Below are 19,811 nucleotides of genomic sequence, written 5' to 3'. Positions count from 1 at the left end.
TTGTTTTTTTAACTATTAATTATCCAAAATCAATGTTGTGTTTTTCATTCAGTTTATTTCCCTCTTTTATCAATAACTTTAAGGTATTCATATAAGGCACCAAATATATAGCATAACAAATTATAATTATAAGTCATTTTTAAAAGTATATTATGCACACTGACCAAAAATATTATTTATTTGAACATATGCCTTTTCTCCTTTACATAAGAATTAAAATTTATGAACGACTGTTAAAACATATGTATAAGGTATGCTGATATAAAAACTGGAAATATATAAAATAATAAATAATTTTTTCCTCCAACAACTAGGTGTATACATTTCAGTTCAGATGGTGAATGTGTTTTTGGTGGAGCTCAAGATGTTCTGAAAGTGTATAGCTGGGAACCTTCCCGTACACTAGACACTGTAATGATGGGATGGGGGAAAGTTTCTGACATCTCCACCTCTCACAATGAGCTAGTGAGTAAAGATTTTGAATAAACCACATAATCATACATAAAGCTGTTATGTTAACCTTGAAAGATCAAAGCTGTTAGTATTCTAAAGTTATCAATGTAATTATGGTATTGAATTGTCACTATAGATATCTAGGTTCAAAGTAATTAAAAAACATAAACTATCATAATAATTAATATTCTTGAATATAATTCTAAAGATTGTAATTTTATATTTCACTTGATAGATTGCTGGAGCATTCTCCCTCACCAATGTGTCTGTCTATGTAATAGATTTAAAGCATTTACAGCCATTTGTTGTTTCTCCAACTGCTCAGGGTAAATCATGTGAATCACAAACAACATTTTCTCCCAGGTAATGTCTGTACAGTAGGAATCTCATTTTAAATCCTCCCTCACTGGTAACGATGAAAGTTTTGTAACAGTTAACCACGTAAAAGTTTATTAGAGCTATGTGTAAAATTACTTTTGATACTACAGAAAGTTTGTGAGAATGAAGTAAGCTTTGTTCATCCACTTTGCCCTTGTTAGTGTGATTTAATTATCTTAAATTCTTAAATTATTTCATAAAAGCTATTACAAGAAGTTCTTAATCGAAAATAATAATTTACATTTTGAAACTTTACAAATGTATTAGAACTTGTATAAAACCAGAGAAATTATACACAAAACTGTAAGATGATGCTTATTATTATAAAATTGTATGCTTAATTTGAAAGATGGTTACATGACACAACAATATTTGAGTGATGAAGCAAATTATGTTGATATGATGATAGGTATGCAGACAATTTATAAGCATAAGGAAGAAATTAATGAATGGTAGATCATACTTCTGGTTTGAACATAACTGTGGTCTGTCTTCTAAAAAACACAGACCAATGCTTTGTCAAAACATGTAGTATGTTCCACATTCAATAAAATTCTTCTTTATGTTTATAAATTGTTGTTTGCTTATGTAATATCACAATAATATTGTTGCAAATGTTAAAATAGTAGAATTGTTTATAATACAATGTTTAAAATGAATTGCTGAGAAATTTGTTGTTTTCATTTATATTTATATGGTGCTTTATTTTGTTTTTTAATATCGCATAGTAATTAACAAACAACAGAATCAGTCTTCTTGTTTGTTTATATATATCTCTAGAATAACTGTTTATCATTTCATTTCATAGCAACCATGTCAGGAAAAGCTTCAACAAAGGTCAAGCAGTAAGTAACCAAACATTGTAAGTACAACTGCCGTAATTTATATAAAGCTTTTGCTCATTCTTATTGCTTGTTTACTAATTAATCTGATTCACTTGTGTAAAAATATATCAGGTTTTCCTTCCTTTTAATTTTTATCATGATATATGTAGCTAAAGTAGTATGCATTTTAGTATTTAAATTTATTTATGTAAAAGATGTTTTTAACAACTTTGTGTTATTGCTTAACATTTTACTGTATCAAATGGGGAAAAATATGCTTTCATACAATTGAATAATTGCACATCTTACATTTTCTATGCCACAACATTCTAAAAATAATTAATTATAAATGAGGAGTTTTTAAAGATAAAGAATCATAGTACTTTCAATTTGAGTTTTAATGTATGTTTTGCACTTTGTTTAACCTTGATTTTAAACTGTATTTTCAATACTGTATTGCAATAACATTAAATATGCTAAGGAGTACAGTATGTTTTTTGTTTAATTTCTGTAAAAAATATATTTTAAGCTTGGAGTACATAAAATTATAAAAGTGCATTGTTTTGCTGTAATACTTTATTCAAGTTAAATGAAATATGATAGTGAAATTTGATTAATATGTTGTATTCTTTATTCAAATACTAAAAATATTAGGTGTAGCTTAATAGTTTTAATACAGTAAGTAAGATTACTGTGGTTTTATTGTACAAAATTATTTTAAACCTCACTCTCACTTGTGTGCTCACTCTCTCATCTTTATATCTAGAAACTTGTTCAAAGAAGTTTTATTACATTCCTTATAAGCTATTAAACAGCAACATAAATACTATGTGAATTAAACAAATATTCAGTTTTGTAAATACATACAAAACAGTTTATTCTTACAGGTTGCTGCAAGTACAAATTGAAGATGGTAATAATCTCGTTCGTGAGACAGACTCTGAAGATGATTTCCAGTCCTTTGTTGAAGTAAATGATCACGACTACTACAATGAAATATTTCATCCTTCCAGTGAATGTCAGTTGAGATCATTTTTGTTAAATGGTCATAATACAGTTCAGAAACTTAAACATTGCTAATAGCAGATCATCTAACAGATATTTTTAATCATTAGAAAGAGAAACATAGCAGTGTAAAGTACACGTATGTTAGCAAAATTAATGAAAAATAAATCACACTCTTACATAAAAATATTTGTACAAAAACTTGGAAACTAGTTTCAACATTTTCAAGTATAAGGAGCTTCTATCATTTATCTGTTTAAGTGATTTAAAAACAGTTATGTTGAGAGAAGGGTATGTAATTTTTTTTCACTTATTTCTTACATATTACAGTAATCATTTCTCTGTGTACTTTTGTATCAGTTTTTTTCTAACATACCACAGTAATCATTTCTGTATGTAATTTTATATCAGTTTTTTCTAACTTACTACAGTAATCATTTCTCATTTATATAAGGTTGTCAGAGTTTGTTTGTTTTTTCATGCATGAATCATTCAAAATAGTCATCTTATACTCAATTAACATATTTATACACAGTAAGCTATCTTTTTGTAATTTCTAATTTTCTCCTTGTTATGTGTTATCAGTGTGTCGAACTCCTCCAAAGGACAAGAAGTTTCTTCCAACACCTACTGAAGGTATGCTCTAAAAATGGTTTTTATTTATTTTCATTTAATATTTGTTATACATTACAAAGATAATTGTACCTTTATTTCTTACTACCTGTAATAATTATGGTAATGTACTAAGGATTTATGTATACCTCTAAACATTAAAATATGAAGTGGTCAGAATATACAGACATTCAACTTGTATATTAACAAACAATTATTGTGCTTCATTACCTTATAGGTAATGTCTACAAAAGCAAAATTGCACTTGTTATTATATGAATATCATCTTATTTTAGTTTTATATAACTGTTGAAGAATATATTTCACTATTAAGAAATGTTTCTAAATGTTCATGCAGATTCTACACCTTTCTGATAAACTGATTACACAAAGGTATAAACAAACATGAATCTTCTTGCTTTTGTAAACATTAACACATTTGTGGTATCTTCAGTTTGAAACTGATTTTCTCACAACTGTTAGACAGAATTTTCTTGAAAAATTATAAGGACCTTTGTGACTGAAGTATTTAAATTGAGCTTACGTTTCTTTGGTGTATGAATAAATAGACTGTCAAACATTCAGTGAACGAACAGAAGCTTTAGTCAAACAACCAGAAAGGAAAAACACAGAACAAATACTCACTAATGACAGTAATTCTTCACTCTGGAGTAGTCAGTGTTCTTGGTCTTGAAGTTTTCTTTCTCTTAGAATGAATATTCCAACAGCAAAAAAAAAAGGTACTTGTTGTAGACAAACTAGGATCAAACTGGTCCAAAACTCGTGACTTCTGTTCCATGACAGCATTGGTCAGCTGTTAGATTCCATTGACATCATAGTTCAATCAGGAAAAGATATTCCACTCCTAACTAGTTAAACCCTAACTCAAAATACATACTGAAATATCTTTCCAGACAGAATAACAACTATACCTACATACTATATAGTAGCTATTACACAAAAGCTTGTTCTTGTTTAATTCTATGTACATGTCTTCTCCCTGAAGTAGGGTAAAGCTCATTTCAAAGGATTATACAGAGACTTAGGTCAGTCCTTATTAATTTGTCCTTCCCCTTGTATACATTTATTTTGGAATAATTGTTGATGCCCTGCCCATGGATTAGAATGTTCCAAACATTTCTGTATTTTCAGGTTTATTCAATGCTAAGGACCATTTTATAAGATTGATACAAATACAATGAAAACATTGGGGGAGGGGTTGGATGAGCATCACACTACATTGCACACCAAATTAAAGCATGTTTGTTTGTTGACCTTTATTTTCTGTGCTGTTCATGCTCAATCTAATACTCAACATAAGAGTGCAAACAAAAGTTAACTGTAAACTGTTACAAGTGGTAAAAAGTTCATATTCTACAGAAACTTGAGTACGCTATATGAAAATGATTTTGAATATTAAAATCAGCAAGCTGCATTCAATCCACAATCAAGAGAGAACAGAATGTATCAAAACTATATTTTCACGTTGGTTGGTGTTTTAAATGTAGTACAATGGGATGCCACCAAAAATGAATAATTTTGAAAAGGGTATGCAACAGCCCTTTTCAAAGCAAAATATTCCTCCACTCAGATTATAAAGGTTTGTTAAAATTGGGAATTTAGGATTTCCAAGATAAATATGTTCATTTACTTAATGGCATTGAAGAAGAAAATAATGAGTCAACTTGGAGAACTAGGACCATCTGGAAAGGGACCTGCCTTAAGTTTTACCTCAGTTGTAGCATAAAAATGCTGTGTCATCTAACAAGTGAGAACTCATGAACAAAAAAGTCAGTGATAAAAGCTGTTTACATGCCCCATACAATAATATGCAACATAATCAAGAAGGATCTTCCTACAGAAGAGCAATAAAATTTTTCAACATTTTAAATAATCTATAACATACCTCAAAGAGCTGGAAAATGAAATCAGTTTTTATCTGATACCATACAAAGACATACCAGCTACGTTGCTGGATGTAATACCTATGAATATTTGTATGATCATACTGTTAACATGGACACAGATGAACCATTATTGTCATACATCAGATAGATAATGGAAACCATGGGGAGAATGGTGTGCTTTGGACATGAAAATCTCATTATGGAGTCTTTTGGAATGGAAACTATGCTGCAGGGCTATTATCAAAATGCTTTTCTGTCAAATAGGCACCCCGTGAGTACAGCAGCATGTCTACGGATTTACAACACTAAAATCAGGGGTTCAGTTCTCCTTGTTGGGCTCAGCAGATAGTCTGATGTGGCTTTACTATAAGAAAACACACTGTCAAGTAGAGCATAATGGGACATTATGAAATGGAATGTAATAACTTGTTGAGACTTCAAAATCGTTTTAATACAAGGTACTCAACTTCTGAGTTGTTATTGCTTCTTGATGTAAAATCAAATATTTGTATATTATTGAAAGTAGTGACTTTCTTCATACGTTATGTTGACATTTTTTAATCATTTATCTTCCATGTTTATGTACAGAATATAGAATATTAAAATGTCTTTCTAAAAAGTAATTATCTTTGACATCTATTTTAGATCTGACTAAAATCAACAGCCCCCAACATGAGCCAATCAGATCACCAGAAAATATTACCTCTGCTAAATATCCATCATTGCCAGAGAAGTCTTCCAGTCTCATTGTTGGGAAGAGGTCTGAAATTCTGTCACCCATATCATCCCCCACTCTAATCAGTAGCAGCTCTCTGTCTTCTTTTGATCTTAATACTACATATACCAAAATTCCAAATCTAAAATCTCCAAGCCAAAGCCCTTTGCAGTGTTCAGTTGGAAATTTGTTACCAAACTCTGTTAAACTTACAGAGAAAAGCACAACAGTGTTAAAACAAAAAATACTAAATATGGAGTCTTCATCTGTATCCATAGTCAGACCCATCCATATAATACCTGATAAAGATGTCCACCAACAGAAAGCAATTGTCCTTCCTGAGCAACAACACATAACAAATTCAGACTTTTCAAATTTTGAAAGGTCCTTCCTAAACCAAACATGGATGGACTTGGGGAACCATAAAGAATTTGTACCAGATCAGAGAGACCATCCAGTAGGACTGGAGTTAGAAAATTTCTTGCCTGTATGTTCTGAAATTGAATATACCTATTATTGTTTTAATGAACTTTACCTTTGGTGTGATAATGATTTTAAGAAGTTAGTTACATGGCATAAAATATCAGTAACATTTTATTTTATAAAAATAAGAAATATAATGTCCACAGGAAATTTTTCAAAAATCAATATTGTTTGAATGAAGTAATCCTAATAAAAACTAGTTCAAATGGTTCATGTGAAAATGCTTAATAAATTTACATATATTTTGTTAATAGATATAATTATGAATTAATTTTTGATTTTCAAATTAATAATAAAATTTGTTTGCAATAAATGTATGAATGGAAACTTAAAAGTGTTAAGAGCATTCTGAGCTGCTTCTGTTCCTTGATACCTCTTGAAATATACTGACAAAAATCCTAAAACCAATAATTACATTTACTGTATGTATCAGTAAAGTTTTGGGATTTTTCCAAACAAATTACTTACTTACCAGTATTATATAGTTGATACCATTGTAGTTTATCTAAATGTTTTAAATCTATGGTAAATTTAAAGTTTTTTAACCAGTACAATGAGTCTCTTCTTGTTCCCTAAAGAAGCATTTACAGAACAGGCTCAAAACTAGTGGTCATCCCCAACCAGAGATCTCAGAGGCAGAAGCTATGTCCTCCATCTTTAAGGGCCACCAGTCAATGATGTCAGTTCTCCAGCACCGACAGAAGAACCTTCAGATTATTTTAGCTCAGTGGACTACAAAAGAACCAAAGGTAAATTGATTAATTGTTTTAAAGCTGCATTGGGCTATCTGCTGCATCCACAGTGAGAAATCAAACCCCTAATTTCAGCATTGTAAGCCTGTAGACCTGGGTACCTCAGTATTTTAAGTTCCTTTAGGAGTCAGGAAGGATGAAAAATACATTAAAAAAATTCCATTACATAAACTATTAATTTTCAAAGTAGTGAGAGCATGAAGTTTGAGAGCTTTTACCACTGAATGGGCTTGCTATTACAATGCCATATTTCAGAAGAAATTACCCATCATTTTTTTACTTACCTGAAAAACTACTTTTCCCAGTTATGCCTAACAAATATGTGTGTACTTTATGTGTGCATGCATTAAGTCATGATGTTTGTCTGTTTAATAATAGTTAACACACATAACAAATATGAATGTGGTTTTGTTTCTTTTGCATTATCATGTTAATTGCCAAAAAGCTAAGATTTAAATTTTGATTTAGGAAAATATGATTCAGTATGGTAAGTATACTAAAACTATAAATATATAAAAACTTTAAACATCTAATTTGAATTGTCCAGTCTTAACAGGATTTTTAAATACTTTCAAAGTCTCTCAATGTACCTATTTAGAGTACCCATCTATAACTGATAAATATCCAAACACAGAAAGCTAGGTATTGAAATTTGCCAGTATTAAAAGAATATCCTAAACATATTTTATTTTAAACAACAAAGCCATATACCCACCCACAGTCATAGAAGGATGAATTAGCATCATTGTGGGCTCACTAAAGAGAAAATTAAAATTTTCATTCTATGACTTTCACTTGGTTCTGTAACTAGAAAAATAAAAATTTTCTAGCATACAGAACCTTATACAAAAGTGTTTTTTTATGTAAAGTTATATCAATGTAAGCTTTTGGACAAAAGTTCAGCTCTAAAAATTCCAAGGTACCATTTCTGAGTCTGCCAATGATGTAAAAGAGAATAAGTTGCCTTGTGTAGAAACAATGTTCAACAAAATATATGTGTGAAATATTCTGAAACTTTTTGTATTCATTTATTTTGTAATGTTGCTCATCAATTTAAACATTTCCAGTTTCTTTATTTTTTATATACCATTAATATTATTGTTATCAAAATTTAACCAAATTGTAATTGGCTAGTAGCAAAGACAAAATATGATATATATTAGTGACTATAATTCTCATAGTTGTTTTAGACAACAATAGTAGTTTCATTTCAGAGCCCTACTGTGCAAGATATAAATTCTCTGCCCCTTCTCTAACAAATCTAATTTATCCTTGCATTCAAAAATGTAAACTTATGCCCCCTAGGAGTTGGTACTTTGTGTAGCTGCAACATTTGGTATGGGCCTATTTCCAATTCTTTCCTAATTTACTTCATTTGCATTCAGATTTTCAAGTAATCTATTATTTCTTTCAGACTGCTCTTGATACTGCAATCAACATGAAAGACATGGCTCTTATAGTGGATGTTCTAAACATCGTCACATCAAAATCGTAAGTAAAATATTTAAAAACAAACTTCTTACTGAAACTATCTTGTACTTTATCTATTTAAGGATTTACAAAATGAAATGATTACAACAAACTAGTACATAATAACATAATAGTGATTAGTCCATGGGCTGTAGAGAAATTTTTCCATAGGAGAAACTGTGAAAAAAAAAAAATTCATACATATACACTTTGAATTAGGCAACTACTTCTCACTTCAACTTTGTTCAACATGAAGACTTGAATCATCTATAAAAGAACCTTTCTTTTTTCTTTTTTTTTGCCCAGTATATTTCATTCTTAACTTGTTCTTAGTGTATTAAAGTATTTTTCTGATCATGTTAAAGATCTGATATTGAATTTGTTTTAGTTTTTACTTAAGTTTTCTAGTAATCTGTTAATTTTATTACAAACAGTGTGTATTAATTTGTTCTTTTATTTCAGGAAGCTGTGGACTCTAGATTTTTGCCAGCTTCTGCTGCCTACTGTTTATGATCTTTTACAAAGTAGATTTGAATCGTGAGTAAGATATTTTATCACCTGTTACTAATTGCACACCCTTTATAATTTAGTAATAACATTAATAAAGGTTTATCTTTATTTTATAGTACACACTGTATACCTCTGCAGCAAAATAAAACTTCCACATTTGAAAAGTATGCCATGGATATATATCACCTATGATTATATCTCTGTAATTTAATTCATTTAAAAAAAAAAGTGTTGGGTAATAATGACTTGCAATCTAGATACCAAAAATCCAGAGTGTAGGGCATTATGTTGGCATCTGTCTATAATCTCATGTATACTAATAGTTTAATAGATATCTTTTATGTTAGAAATTTTTCTTAAAGAAGCAAAATACCTTAGTATACATTTTAAATTTTAAACATTTTGTTCATTTAAACAGGTATATGTCAGTTGGATGTGCCAGTTTAAAACTGATCCTAAAGAATTTTGCAACTGTTATAAAAACCAACATAACAGCTCCTCCTGGTATAGGTGTTGACATAAGTCGTGAAGAAAGGTAATGTTCATTTGTAGTTTATTTGAACTAAAGTAAAATCATTTGTTCTGTGACTTTATATCTTTGTACTGATTGCTTTTTAACCCTTTTGTCAGTTGTTAAATTTACTTTGTCAAAAATGTTGTACAGTTATGTTACTTTATTCAAAATATCATTGATTAACTTAAGAAAATACTGTGTGGCTAGTTTTGTTTCAACAACTATGCTCTTTATCAAAAACTTTGACTTTCATTTGTAAATATTAAATAATAACTGTAATACAATGCATAACTTATTGTATAGTAAGTTCTTATTTTCATATTATTTAACAGTGTAAAAAAATAATTTTAAGATATACAAATGCAGCTTATTTGATTTTCAGGTATAACAAGTGTGTCAGCTGCTACAATCAACTCCTATCCATCCGCACATTCCTTCTAAAACGGCAGACCATGCAAGGAAAACTAGGACACTCATTCAGAGAACTGCATTTACTGATGCAAGGCCTGGAGTAAAAACTTGATAAAGAGCATTCTGAGGAATTTTAAAGTGAGAAACGAGTTTAGATAAGTAGATTATTATTTCTAGAAAAAATTACTAGTATGCTGAGAATAACAAATACATACAATTAGGTCACAGTAAAAAATGCATAATGCATAGAAATTTGTATTAATTTCAGTGAAGGTTAATAATTCTGCATATACTGATTTTTATGACAGGTATGATATTGTGGTATTCAGATTGTATTAACTAAGTTAGTAGTTGGCTACAGTCTGCTTTCTGTGATGGCTCAACTGAAAGAGCACCAATTTCAGAGCACAGGTGCAAAATGGAAGAAATGGATTCAAGTCCTAGTGGGAACAGAATATTATTATTTTGATTTATTCATGCTAGGAAACACTATTACTACTGAGCATGGAATGAAAACCTATATTATACACTTTATACCAGTGTTGCACTTTCCAATTGAATGGATAACAACCAGTCGTAATTTAAACTATCAGCATATGACAATATTCTTATGCAGTTCATTTTCACTCAATAAAGAGGTAACATACCCATAGTATTTGTTTCTATTACTATTTTTCCTTAACATTTCCAGAATTATTTTCAATACTATTACAATCATGAACTATGTTTAAATAAAATTTTAGATCAAAAATCTTTTTTCAAATAAAATACAGATTTAGCAATGTTTTAAAACTCAATGTTTGTGTATTAAAAAACATAATTAGAAACTGTAAATAAGAACAAAAACTGAAATAAAAATAATTAAAATGCATTAAATGTGAAATCAAATACTTCACTACAAACTAATAGATATTAAGAAATCAACATTTAGACCCATCTATTGGAATCTTTGATTTGAACATATTAGAGTTTAGTGCTTTTGTTTGGAAAATAATGAAAAATACTTAAAGCCAGATTGATTGTTAAGATCTTACTTGTACAATGACAGAATGTAAACAGAAAAACTTTTTTTTTATATTTACATGTCAATGTAAATAAATATATTACAAAAAAAGAAGCATTGTTTGTTTGTTTGTTTTTGAATTTCGCACAAAGCTACTCGAGGGCTATCTGTGCTAGCCGTCCCTAATTTAGCAGTGTAAGACTAGAGGGAAGGCAGCTAGTTATCACTACCCAACGCCAACTCTTGGGCTACTCTTTTACCAACAAATAGTGGGATTGACCATCACATTATAATGCCCCCACGACTGAAAGGGCGAGCATGTTTGACGCGACAGGGATGCGAACCTGCGACCCTCAGATTACAAGAACACACCTTAATGCGCTTGGCCATCCCAGGCCAAAGAAGAAGCAACTTAAAAGAAATTATTTTGGAAAGCTACACAGTACATTTCAATGCATGATACAAAACATGATGAAACTGAGAGTGTTCGTAATATTCTTTTATTATATTTTTTGTTCATTTTTTGTCCCCCAGCGGAACAGTGGTGAGTCTATTAATTTACAATGCTAGAATCAGGGGTTTGATTTTCCTTCAGTGGACACATCAAATAGCCTAATGCAGCTTTGCTATAAAATACACACACACACTTATTTAATTTTCAATACATGCCAGAATGAAAAACTGTAAGATATGTTTTTAAAAGTAAAATTAGTAGCTTATCTATGAAATTAGTTAAATACTACAAAACATAAGTCAGGATTTAATAAGGAATTTTAAGTAGGCTCTTTTGTGTGTGTGAAAACCTGATTCCAGGTGTAAGTTCATATGCATGAAACATCTATTATAATTGAAAAACATGTGAGAACAAGGTATTTTCATAATTAGATATTGTGCTCTCTTCTCTTTAAAAAGTGATAAAAAGTTATAAGATGATAACTTGTACATCTTTAGGTTTATAAACATTTTAAAGAATATTTGTAAAAGGGCTTTGTTAGAGCTCCAGTTTTGCCTTTAATAACAATATGGTTATTTCATTAGGTTAGAATGGAACATGGAAGAAGAGATATAATAGAGCCAGTGACCTGTTGCCATGCTTCAGAAGTCTATTGGAACAAATAACAGGTACAACAAAGAAGATAAATTTAATAACTTTCTTTGTGTATAAAATAGGTTTGGCTATAAAATATATCTAATAATTTTTAATACAAACCTACATAGCCTGAGAAAGGAAAAAACCCTACAACTATTGCTGAAAATCATTTTCAGTCAGAGGTTAAATTCTGAAAAAAACTAGAGGTACTCATATGGGTGAAGTGGACCTGTTTTTGAAAACGAAAAAAAATATATGTGTAAAGATAAAAAATAACAAAGCAGTTCAAATAAGTCCCAGTACTGGCACTGCAGTAAAAAAAATAAGTTCTGGTACTCAGTACCAGTGAGTAACAACAGAATTTCAACTCCTGTTTTCAATCATAAAATAAGACTACAGTGCCTGATAATAATAATACTTGCCAGTAACTGCAAGGGCTACCAAACAAAATGACTGGCAGTTGTTGTACCTTAGAATCTTGGACTCCTGGATGTATATATTTATCTGTGTGTGCTACTTGTAATATAAATATATTTATGTTGTGGCTGGTTCAGTGTTGGGTGAAAAACAATTGTGTGGCTTGTAGCATATCACCTTCAATACTATAAGTCATTGTGAGTATATGAAACTAACAATAATTACTAAAAAGGTAATGACTTTATAATATAATTGTTAATTTGATTCACAAGCAAGCTGGTTATTTAGTTTTTACAATGCTACCTAGAGTACAGAGGTCTAGAAAATATGGTTTGTTAGTTTTTTACTTGTATAAATGTCATGGGTTTGCATTTTCTTTCATTAAAAAATGAATATTTTGTTTAAAGATATCTTGAACCATAGTTACTTCTAATATCTTGCAATCCACTTTTTCCAAAACAAGGCATCTTCAGTTACATAGTAATTCTTATTTGTTTTTGAACCATCCTATACTTTTTAACCAAGCTAAGTTTAACAAATAAAAATGTTAATTGAATGGCACAATATTTAATTAACTAAACATCAAATTCTGCCTTGTGGATTCAGTAACTGTCTTCAGTAAGTTAGTTAACCGAAAGAATAATTAAGTATGCAAAAAAACCAACATAATTATATATATATGTAAAATATTACTAATTCTAGTAACTTGGAAAGAAGTAGATACACCAATGAGCAAAAGTGAGCCTAGCTTTAGATGCAAATACCATTCTACATTTTAATAGGTGAACTAAAGTCTTAGAAATTATTTCCATTTTTTCTCTAAATATTAGATTTAATTCAATTTATATATTGACTTCTAAAGCAAGATTGCTTATTTTCAGCTGAAACTATCTCTTTATGGTATAATTAAATATAATCTTGAAAACTAAAGCACAGTATATAACGAAAGAAAATATTCCCTGAAAGAATGTCTATTATATGTTTGTGAAATAAATTGTACTGAATGAAATGAGAAATGCCTCAACATTATGAAGAGCAGTAGTACTTTATTATGTTTCTGTGTGGTTTACTCAATATCTTTCTGTTGACTCTAGTAAGCAAACTATGATTATAATTGTGCATGACCTTGAAACTATTATAAGGTGCCTTTATTTTATAATTCTTAGAAAAACACCAAAAGCAAGTTGGTTTCAAAATGAGAGAGCCATATTTTTAGAAGTTTAATATAGCTTGTGATAATTTATTTTTTGTCAACTTTCCATATTTTTCTATGAAGTTAACACAGAAACAATTGAAAAAATTGATTGTGTAATTTGTTTTATCTCATATAAAGTGCTGTGATTTAAAAATGTAACTGTACTGTGCCATATTTTTTAAGATCTGACAAACCTCCCTTATACCAACTGTGGCTTAGAATGTAGTCCTTTGGACAATTTTATGAAAATAACGGCAGTCAATAATTCAGGTCAGAGGTGTTGCTAAGTGCTTAAAAGATTTGGAGCTCATGTCCATAGACATGGAAATTTTCAGCATTTTAGTATGATATCTATCGTGGTTTTCTGTTCAGATCTTTTTAAGACACCAACTGGGGATGGAATTGGAGCATTGGCCCCCAGTGCCAGCACCTAGCAACACCTTTGATTTAGGTCTTCATAATTGTTTTTCTTTTACGTATATTCATGTTTATTTTATATACACAGATAACTGATTAATTCTTTTTATAATAGTAATATCTCAATTTTTTTTGCTCTTTTTCGTCACAACTTATTCTTATTTGTTTTCAATTTATAAAATAAAGGATATACACTTGTTTAATCACATATAACATTACAATTTATGACACCTTCCTAACAAAATATTGTATTTTCAGTTTTAAAGCTTATCTAAAGTAATAACATTCCATGGTGTATTCAAGAGAAACATTTTTATTATTTAAATGATTATAGTTTATATACCAAATAAGCAAGAACATTTCTGCTATAACTCCTTATCAGGAGCAACTAATAATAAACAATGTAACAATAATTTGATAACTTAATGTTTAAATCCAAAAACACTTCATGTAGTCTAAAGAATACTACATGACAGTAGCATGTTTTAAATCTTTAAAACTGATTCGTTATACTTGCCTGCTCAGTCATTTAATTTATTTTGCAAGTATATATTTTATATGATTATTGTAAGTGTTATGTTGTAAATGTTCCCGCCGACAGAATTACGTGTTCAGTGAGGGCACTGAATCCATTACAATCAAATTGTTTTCTTTATTTCATGCGTGTTCGTAACGTCACCATCAGCAGTAATATATCGTTTCATTTTTCCTTTTATACTCCAGTTCTGAAGTTGCAACATTGTTGAAAGTATGTTTGCTCACTTATCAATAAAATTTTGTTTGTCTTTAATAAAAGCGTCGTGATGTCTTTATTGTACGTTGAAAAAAAAAAAGAAGCAAAAACCCCTTTCTCATATTTGTTAACAATTCTGATGCAATTTCAATGTCTACTACCCGGACTGGAGGTCAACTTTAATCCCTTTTAAGGTAAATTTAATATTATTCACAAACGAAATAAGAAGTAGGTTTCACTGTGGCTTCTAGAAGGTTTATTTATCAAATATTAAGCACGACACTGAGCTTACAACACTAGGAAATAAGACATATTACTGTATTACCTCGATATGAAGAGTGGCAAAGCCAGCACAGGTCTCAATTACTAACATGCACTAGTAGTAGTAGAAACTATATTTAGTCTGTCTCTGTTGTTGTTAATCATAGGAGTAGCAACCTACAAGTTTTAAGTCGGAGTTAACATCGTATATAAATCTGTCAGAAAGGTATGGGAGTCAAAGAGCAACGTCCTTGGTAGGTTTATGAACGGAAGGTTTCATAGTTTCACAAGGGGAAAATTTACACACTCGAAACAGTATCAGTTGACTTGGTGTTATTTATATTTTACACCACGAACTAACAGAACTCAATCTCAGCCATAACCCTCTTCGTCCATTCATTCTTTTAAGTCTATTTACATATTTTATGATAACGCGTTTTAAATTTAACTCCTAAATATATAGTGTTAGAATAAACTGAAAAATAAAATGTGACCCTTCATTTTTATCCATGAAACACGGAAATATACTGTACTGTTTAAAGTAGCTGTTTATGGTCTCCCCCCTCCTTCTCTAAAAATATTTTCAGTTTTTAGGGAGGTACACGAAAATTCTTTCGTCTATCTCCATTTTCAGTGGAACGAGTGCTTCCGTTGCCGCACCTGTTCCTACACGTAAAAGCTCTACCGCCCATGACTAGTTATTCCTTAGGATTTAAGCACTACAAGTTACAACACACTTTTCTAAAAGTATATTTCGACACTCGTAGATGATATATATTTATAACACTGTATATCCAGTTCAAATATCGATACAGTTCTCAATCTACATATAATTCAAGATTTGTATAACATACTCAACTGCATCACTAAAGTAACCAACCGTTACACAGTTTGTCCAAGATTGTTCTCACCCTCGGCTCCGGCTTTTCTCCCAGCAGCCTCAGCGCCGGCTCTGATTTGTAGTGATTATTCTTAAGATAAATTAGTTGGTAATTAGTGTTTATTGCTATAATTGAAGACACTATGAATATGTTTTTTAAAAACATGGTTTTTGTAATAATAGTAGGTAATATGAGGTGCTTGATGAATACTTTGTTTTAAAAGTAACACAAGAAAATGCTAAGCCCGTTTCTGATCTAGAGGTTTTCCTAATGAATAAACCAAGTATAAGAGAACCAGCAACATAAACAAACTTTACAGCACAGTAAAACACCATCTTCAATCTACAAAATGAGTATTTCTTGACTTTGCACCGCAATAAAACATGTCACACAGAAAATCATTCGGTTCAAATAAAGATGTAAAAATTTCAGATTTGTTCTCTATTGTTCACTGTATGTTTTGCTTCTTCGACTCGAAGAACAACAACGATAATTTTACTACTTTTTGAATACTCATTTCTCGTACTTTAAAAGTGAAATAAAAACGTTGCCTTTAATGCGATGTAAATTGTTTATGTTTGGTTGGTGGTTGCTCTCATTTCTTTCTCTTACTTCGTTTTATGTGTTTGATTCCAGCGGAAAACGTTAAGAGTCACAACTTCTACATTGTTGTGCATACAATAAGTAACAGTAGATAACAAAACAGACTCATTTGTTTCTTCTAACCTGGTTTATGCCTCATATTTCCACTTTATATAGAAAGTTTGTTTGTTTGTCTTGGAATTTCGCACAAAGCTACTCGAGGGCTATCTGTGCTAGCCGTCCCTAATTTAGCAGTGTAAGACTAGAGGGAAGGCAGCTAGTCATCAACACTCACCGCCAACTCTTGGGCTACTCTTTTACCAACGAATAGTGGGATTGACCGTCACATTATAACGCCCCCACGGCTGAAAGGGCGAGCATGTTTGGCGCGACCGGGATGCGAACCCGCTACCCTCAGATTACGAGTCGCACGCCTTAACACGCTTGGCCATGCCGGACCATATTTTAATCGCCATTCTCACCATCAAGCGATGAAGGATTCTCTTCCTGTAATTATTCGTTGCATAATAGACTACTCAGTTTCAGCTGATAGCTCTAGTAGTTATATGTATGTCATATATTAGTAACATATAGTGATTCTGTTCAGAGAGCCTGGCATGGCCAGGTGGTTAAGACACTCAACTCGAAATCCGAGGGTCACGGGTTCGAATACCTATCACACCAAACATGCTCACCTTTCAGTTGTGGGGGTGTTGTTATATGGCAGTCGATCGCTGGTAAAAGAGTAGCCCAAGAGTTGGCGGTGGATGGTGATGACCAGCTGCCTTCCCTCTTACACTGCTAAATTAGGGACGGCTAACGCAGATAGCCCTCGTGTAACTTTGCGCGAAATTCAAAACAAACTACATATAAAAATTCAGCATATATTTCATTTCGGCTGATGTCACCTGGAAAAAAATTCGTTAATTTTTGATACAGTATTATTGAATGAGGTAAACCAATCAAAAAACTTATACTATACACCGAAATATTGTGAGCTTTATCTGCTGAGATTTTGTTGTTTTCACAATCGTGCATTAGTCGAGTAGTTTATTTTGCCCAACTACAAACCAATGAAGGAAGGGCCATTCCCATCTTATCTGATACGTCTGGAACTCTTAACGATCTCATCGTGTCAATACAACTTCTTCTTAATGCTGAAGAAGACAAAGAACGTGGTTGTGTATTATCATCTTCATAATTAACATTTTGTGTAGCAGGATCCTTGGTAAATGGAGTCATTTTTTGTAAAGTGAATGCTCCTTGATATTGAAACCGAGATTGTTTTAAAAATGCATCATATATAATTTTACTTCAGGAGTACTCGTTCCAGAGCTTATAATAACGAGTCAGAATATTCATATCAATTGATTTCTTGAGTCGATCTAATTCCAACTGTCTTTGTCTTTAACTGTTTTTTTGGAGGTTTTTTCAGAGCAGGTCCAGCGACGTTGTAGGCATCCAGAAGGACAGCTGTTGTTCCTTCGACACCATAAAAAATGTTAGGCCTTTAAGGATGTCTTCCTCTGTTGTTATATCATTATTAACCTCTGCAAATTGATTTTGTGTCTGTTTTAATTGATAAATATATGGAATTTACTCTTGTGATGCAAAACACGTGGCGTTGTTACTTTGTATCACAATTTCATTGACATTCAGATGGTGTATTCGTACATCACGTACAAGAACTGACATTGCGTTAACAACATGGATGTTGTCTTAGCCAGAATACACACGCATTACGTAATAAAAAAATTGTACTCGTATCCAAAACAAGAATTTATATTTTTTCGTGTAATCTCCATTGATCTGAGCAAACTCATTTCCCTCTTTCGTGGCCTGGCATGGCTAGGTGGTTAGGGTGCTCGACTCGTAATCTGAGGGTCGCAGGTTCAAATCGCACCAAACTTGTTTGCCCTTTCAGTCGTGTGGACGATATAATGTGACAGTCAATCCCACTATTCGTTAGTAAAAGAGTAGACTAAGCGTTGGTGGTGAGTGCTGATGACTAGCTGCTTTTTCTCTAGTCTTACACCGCTATATTAGGGACGGCTAGCGCAGATAGCCCTCGAGTAGCTTTGCGCGAAATTCAAAAAACAAACAAAGGAAATTTGTCATTTTGCAAAAAATTGTGAAGATACCAAATCTCTGCCACTTTCTTCTTGTTCAAATCATTGTCTATCAAATGTACAAGTGAAGGTCATTTTTAAGGAATTGGAGGTACTAAAAATACACAAACAGTTGAAAACAGATTGTCACAAACCAGTTCACATACTTGCTTTGATTTTCGTCTGCACCGACCTTCTTTAGCAATAGATTCGTATTGAATTCCATCTTTTATAAAGTTCCCAGGGAGGGGGGGCACATCTATTTTCATTATATTGAAGATTGTTATCAGAATAATTCACTGTATCAGAGAGACAGATGTAGCTAAGCTAGTTACTGTTGTGCTTTATACGCTTTTCCGATTATCTTTCGTGTTTTTTTCAGCCAATTTTTTAGTAAAATATCCTACTTTTTCTCTGCCGCGGGTCATATTATATAAACGTCACACCATGTGCATTTCCTGATTTATTTTTTCGTCAACAAACAAATAAAACGTGAAAATTTTGACGTCGTGTAATACAGTGTTTAGAATGCCGCTACAGTTGTGGGAAAAAAAACATTACAAAATAGGAAGAGGGGGAAAAAAAAGTTTTATTTTACTTTGTAGATTTACTTCTCTTAAAATGTGACACATATTGAATTTTGTTTTCACGTTTGACCTATGATTACTTAAAACTGCATATTAAAAGGAGAATGATGCTATTGTTTGACGTAGTTTAGGGCTGACAATACCCCAGAAAAAGCAAACCACCCGTGTTGTTTTGTCACTTCCAACTCCTCAAACTTTATACTATTTAACTTGACCGTGAGAACTACAATTCACGACAGTATTACTTCAGTTGTCTGTAGTTAAGGTATAAAAAATACGTGAAAAATCTCCCAACAGAAGTATGAATCTATTTTCCACACAAAGTACACCAAACGATTTACAAACATATTTGACTAGGAACAAGTTCAAACTCCCTACGAATATGCTGATTATGAAGATTTCATATATCATGTGCGTCATCCATCTAAGATTGAACCTTTCACGGTTATGTCCTCACATATAATATGAACATTTTTTGGATATTATTTTAGTTGCATGACTTT

At 31.4% G+C, this 19,811-nt stretch overlaps 1 protein-coding gene and 1 long non-coding RNA gene across 4 annotated transcripts in view; one reads left to right on the top strand and one right to left on the bottom strand.

Annotated features, from left to right (window-relative positions):
• Positions 1-14,999, top strand: part of LOC143248989 (katanin p80 WD40 repeat-containing subunit B1-like) — a 42,618-nt gene extending 27,619 nt beyond the window's left edge. Inside the window, exons 9-20 of one of the 2 annotated variants that reach the window (XM_076498100.1) lie at positions 315-465; positions 689-816; positions 1,640-1,693; positions 2,543-2,673; positions 3,246-3,296; positions 5,825-6,381; positions 6,959-7,126; positions 8,544-8,620; positions 9,062-9,136; positions 9,528-9,644; positions 10,006-10,172; positions 12,076-14,999. In XM_076498100.1, coding sequence (XP_076354215.1) covers positions 315-465; positions 689-816; positions 1,640-1,693; positions 2,543-2,673; positions 3,246-3,296; positions 5,825-6,381; positions 6,959-7,126; positions 8,544-8,620; positions 9,062-9,136; positions 9,528-9,644; positions 10,006-10,138 — 1,642 coding nt within the window. In that variant the 3' untranslated portion in view covers positions 10,139-10,172; positions 12,076-14,999. Of the gene's footprint in view, positions 1-314; positions 466-688; positions 817-1,639; positions 1,694-2,542; positions 2,674-3,245; positions 3,297-5,824; positions 6,382-6,955; positions 7,127-8,543; positions 8,621-9,061; positions 9,137-9,527; positions 9,645-10,005; positions 10,173-12,075 lie in introns of both variants that reach the window. The other variant, XM_076498093.1, reaches the window with a different exon arrangement.
• Positions 332-16,186, bottom strand: LOC143248998 (uncharacterized). 2 transcript variants are annotated; one of them, XR_013027333.1, is made up of 3 exons: positions 16,010-16,186; positions 3,918-7,109; positions 332-462 (listed from the first exon to the last, which is right to left on the bottom strand). It is a non-coding gene; the product is annotated as an uncharacterized LOC143248998 (long non-coding RNA). The 2 variants fall into 2 exon arrangements; XR_013027332.1 differs by having other exon boundaries at positions 15,215-16,172.
• Between the last annotated feature and the right edge of the window lie 3,625 nt (positions 16,187-19,811).

This window comes from Tachypleus tridentatus, chromosome 1 (genome assembly GCF_004210375.1).
Source record: "Tachypleus tridentatus isolate NWPU-2018 chromosome 1, ASM421037v1, whole genome shotgun sequence".
NCBI lineage: Eukaryota > Metazoa > Arthropoda > Merostomata > Xiphosura > Limulidae > Tachypleus > Tachypleus tridentatus.
Note: the sequence above shows the minus strand (reverse complement) of the source record. Positions and strands in the feature narration are given on the sequence as shown.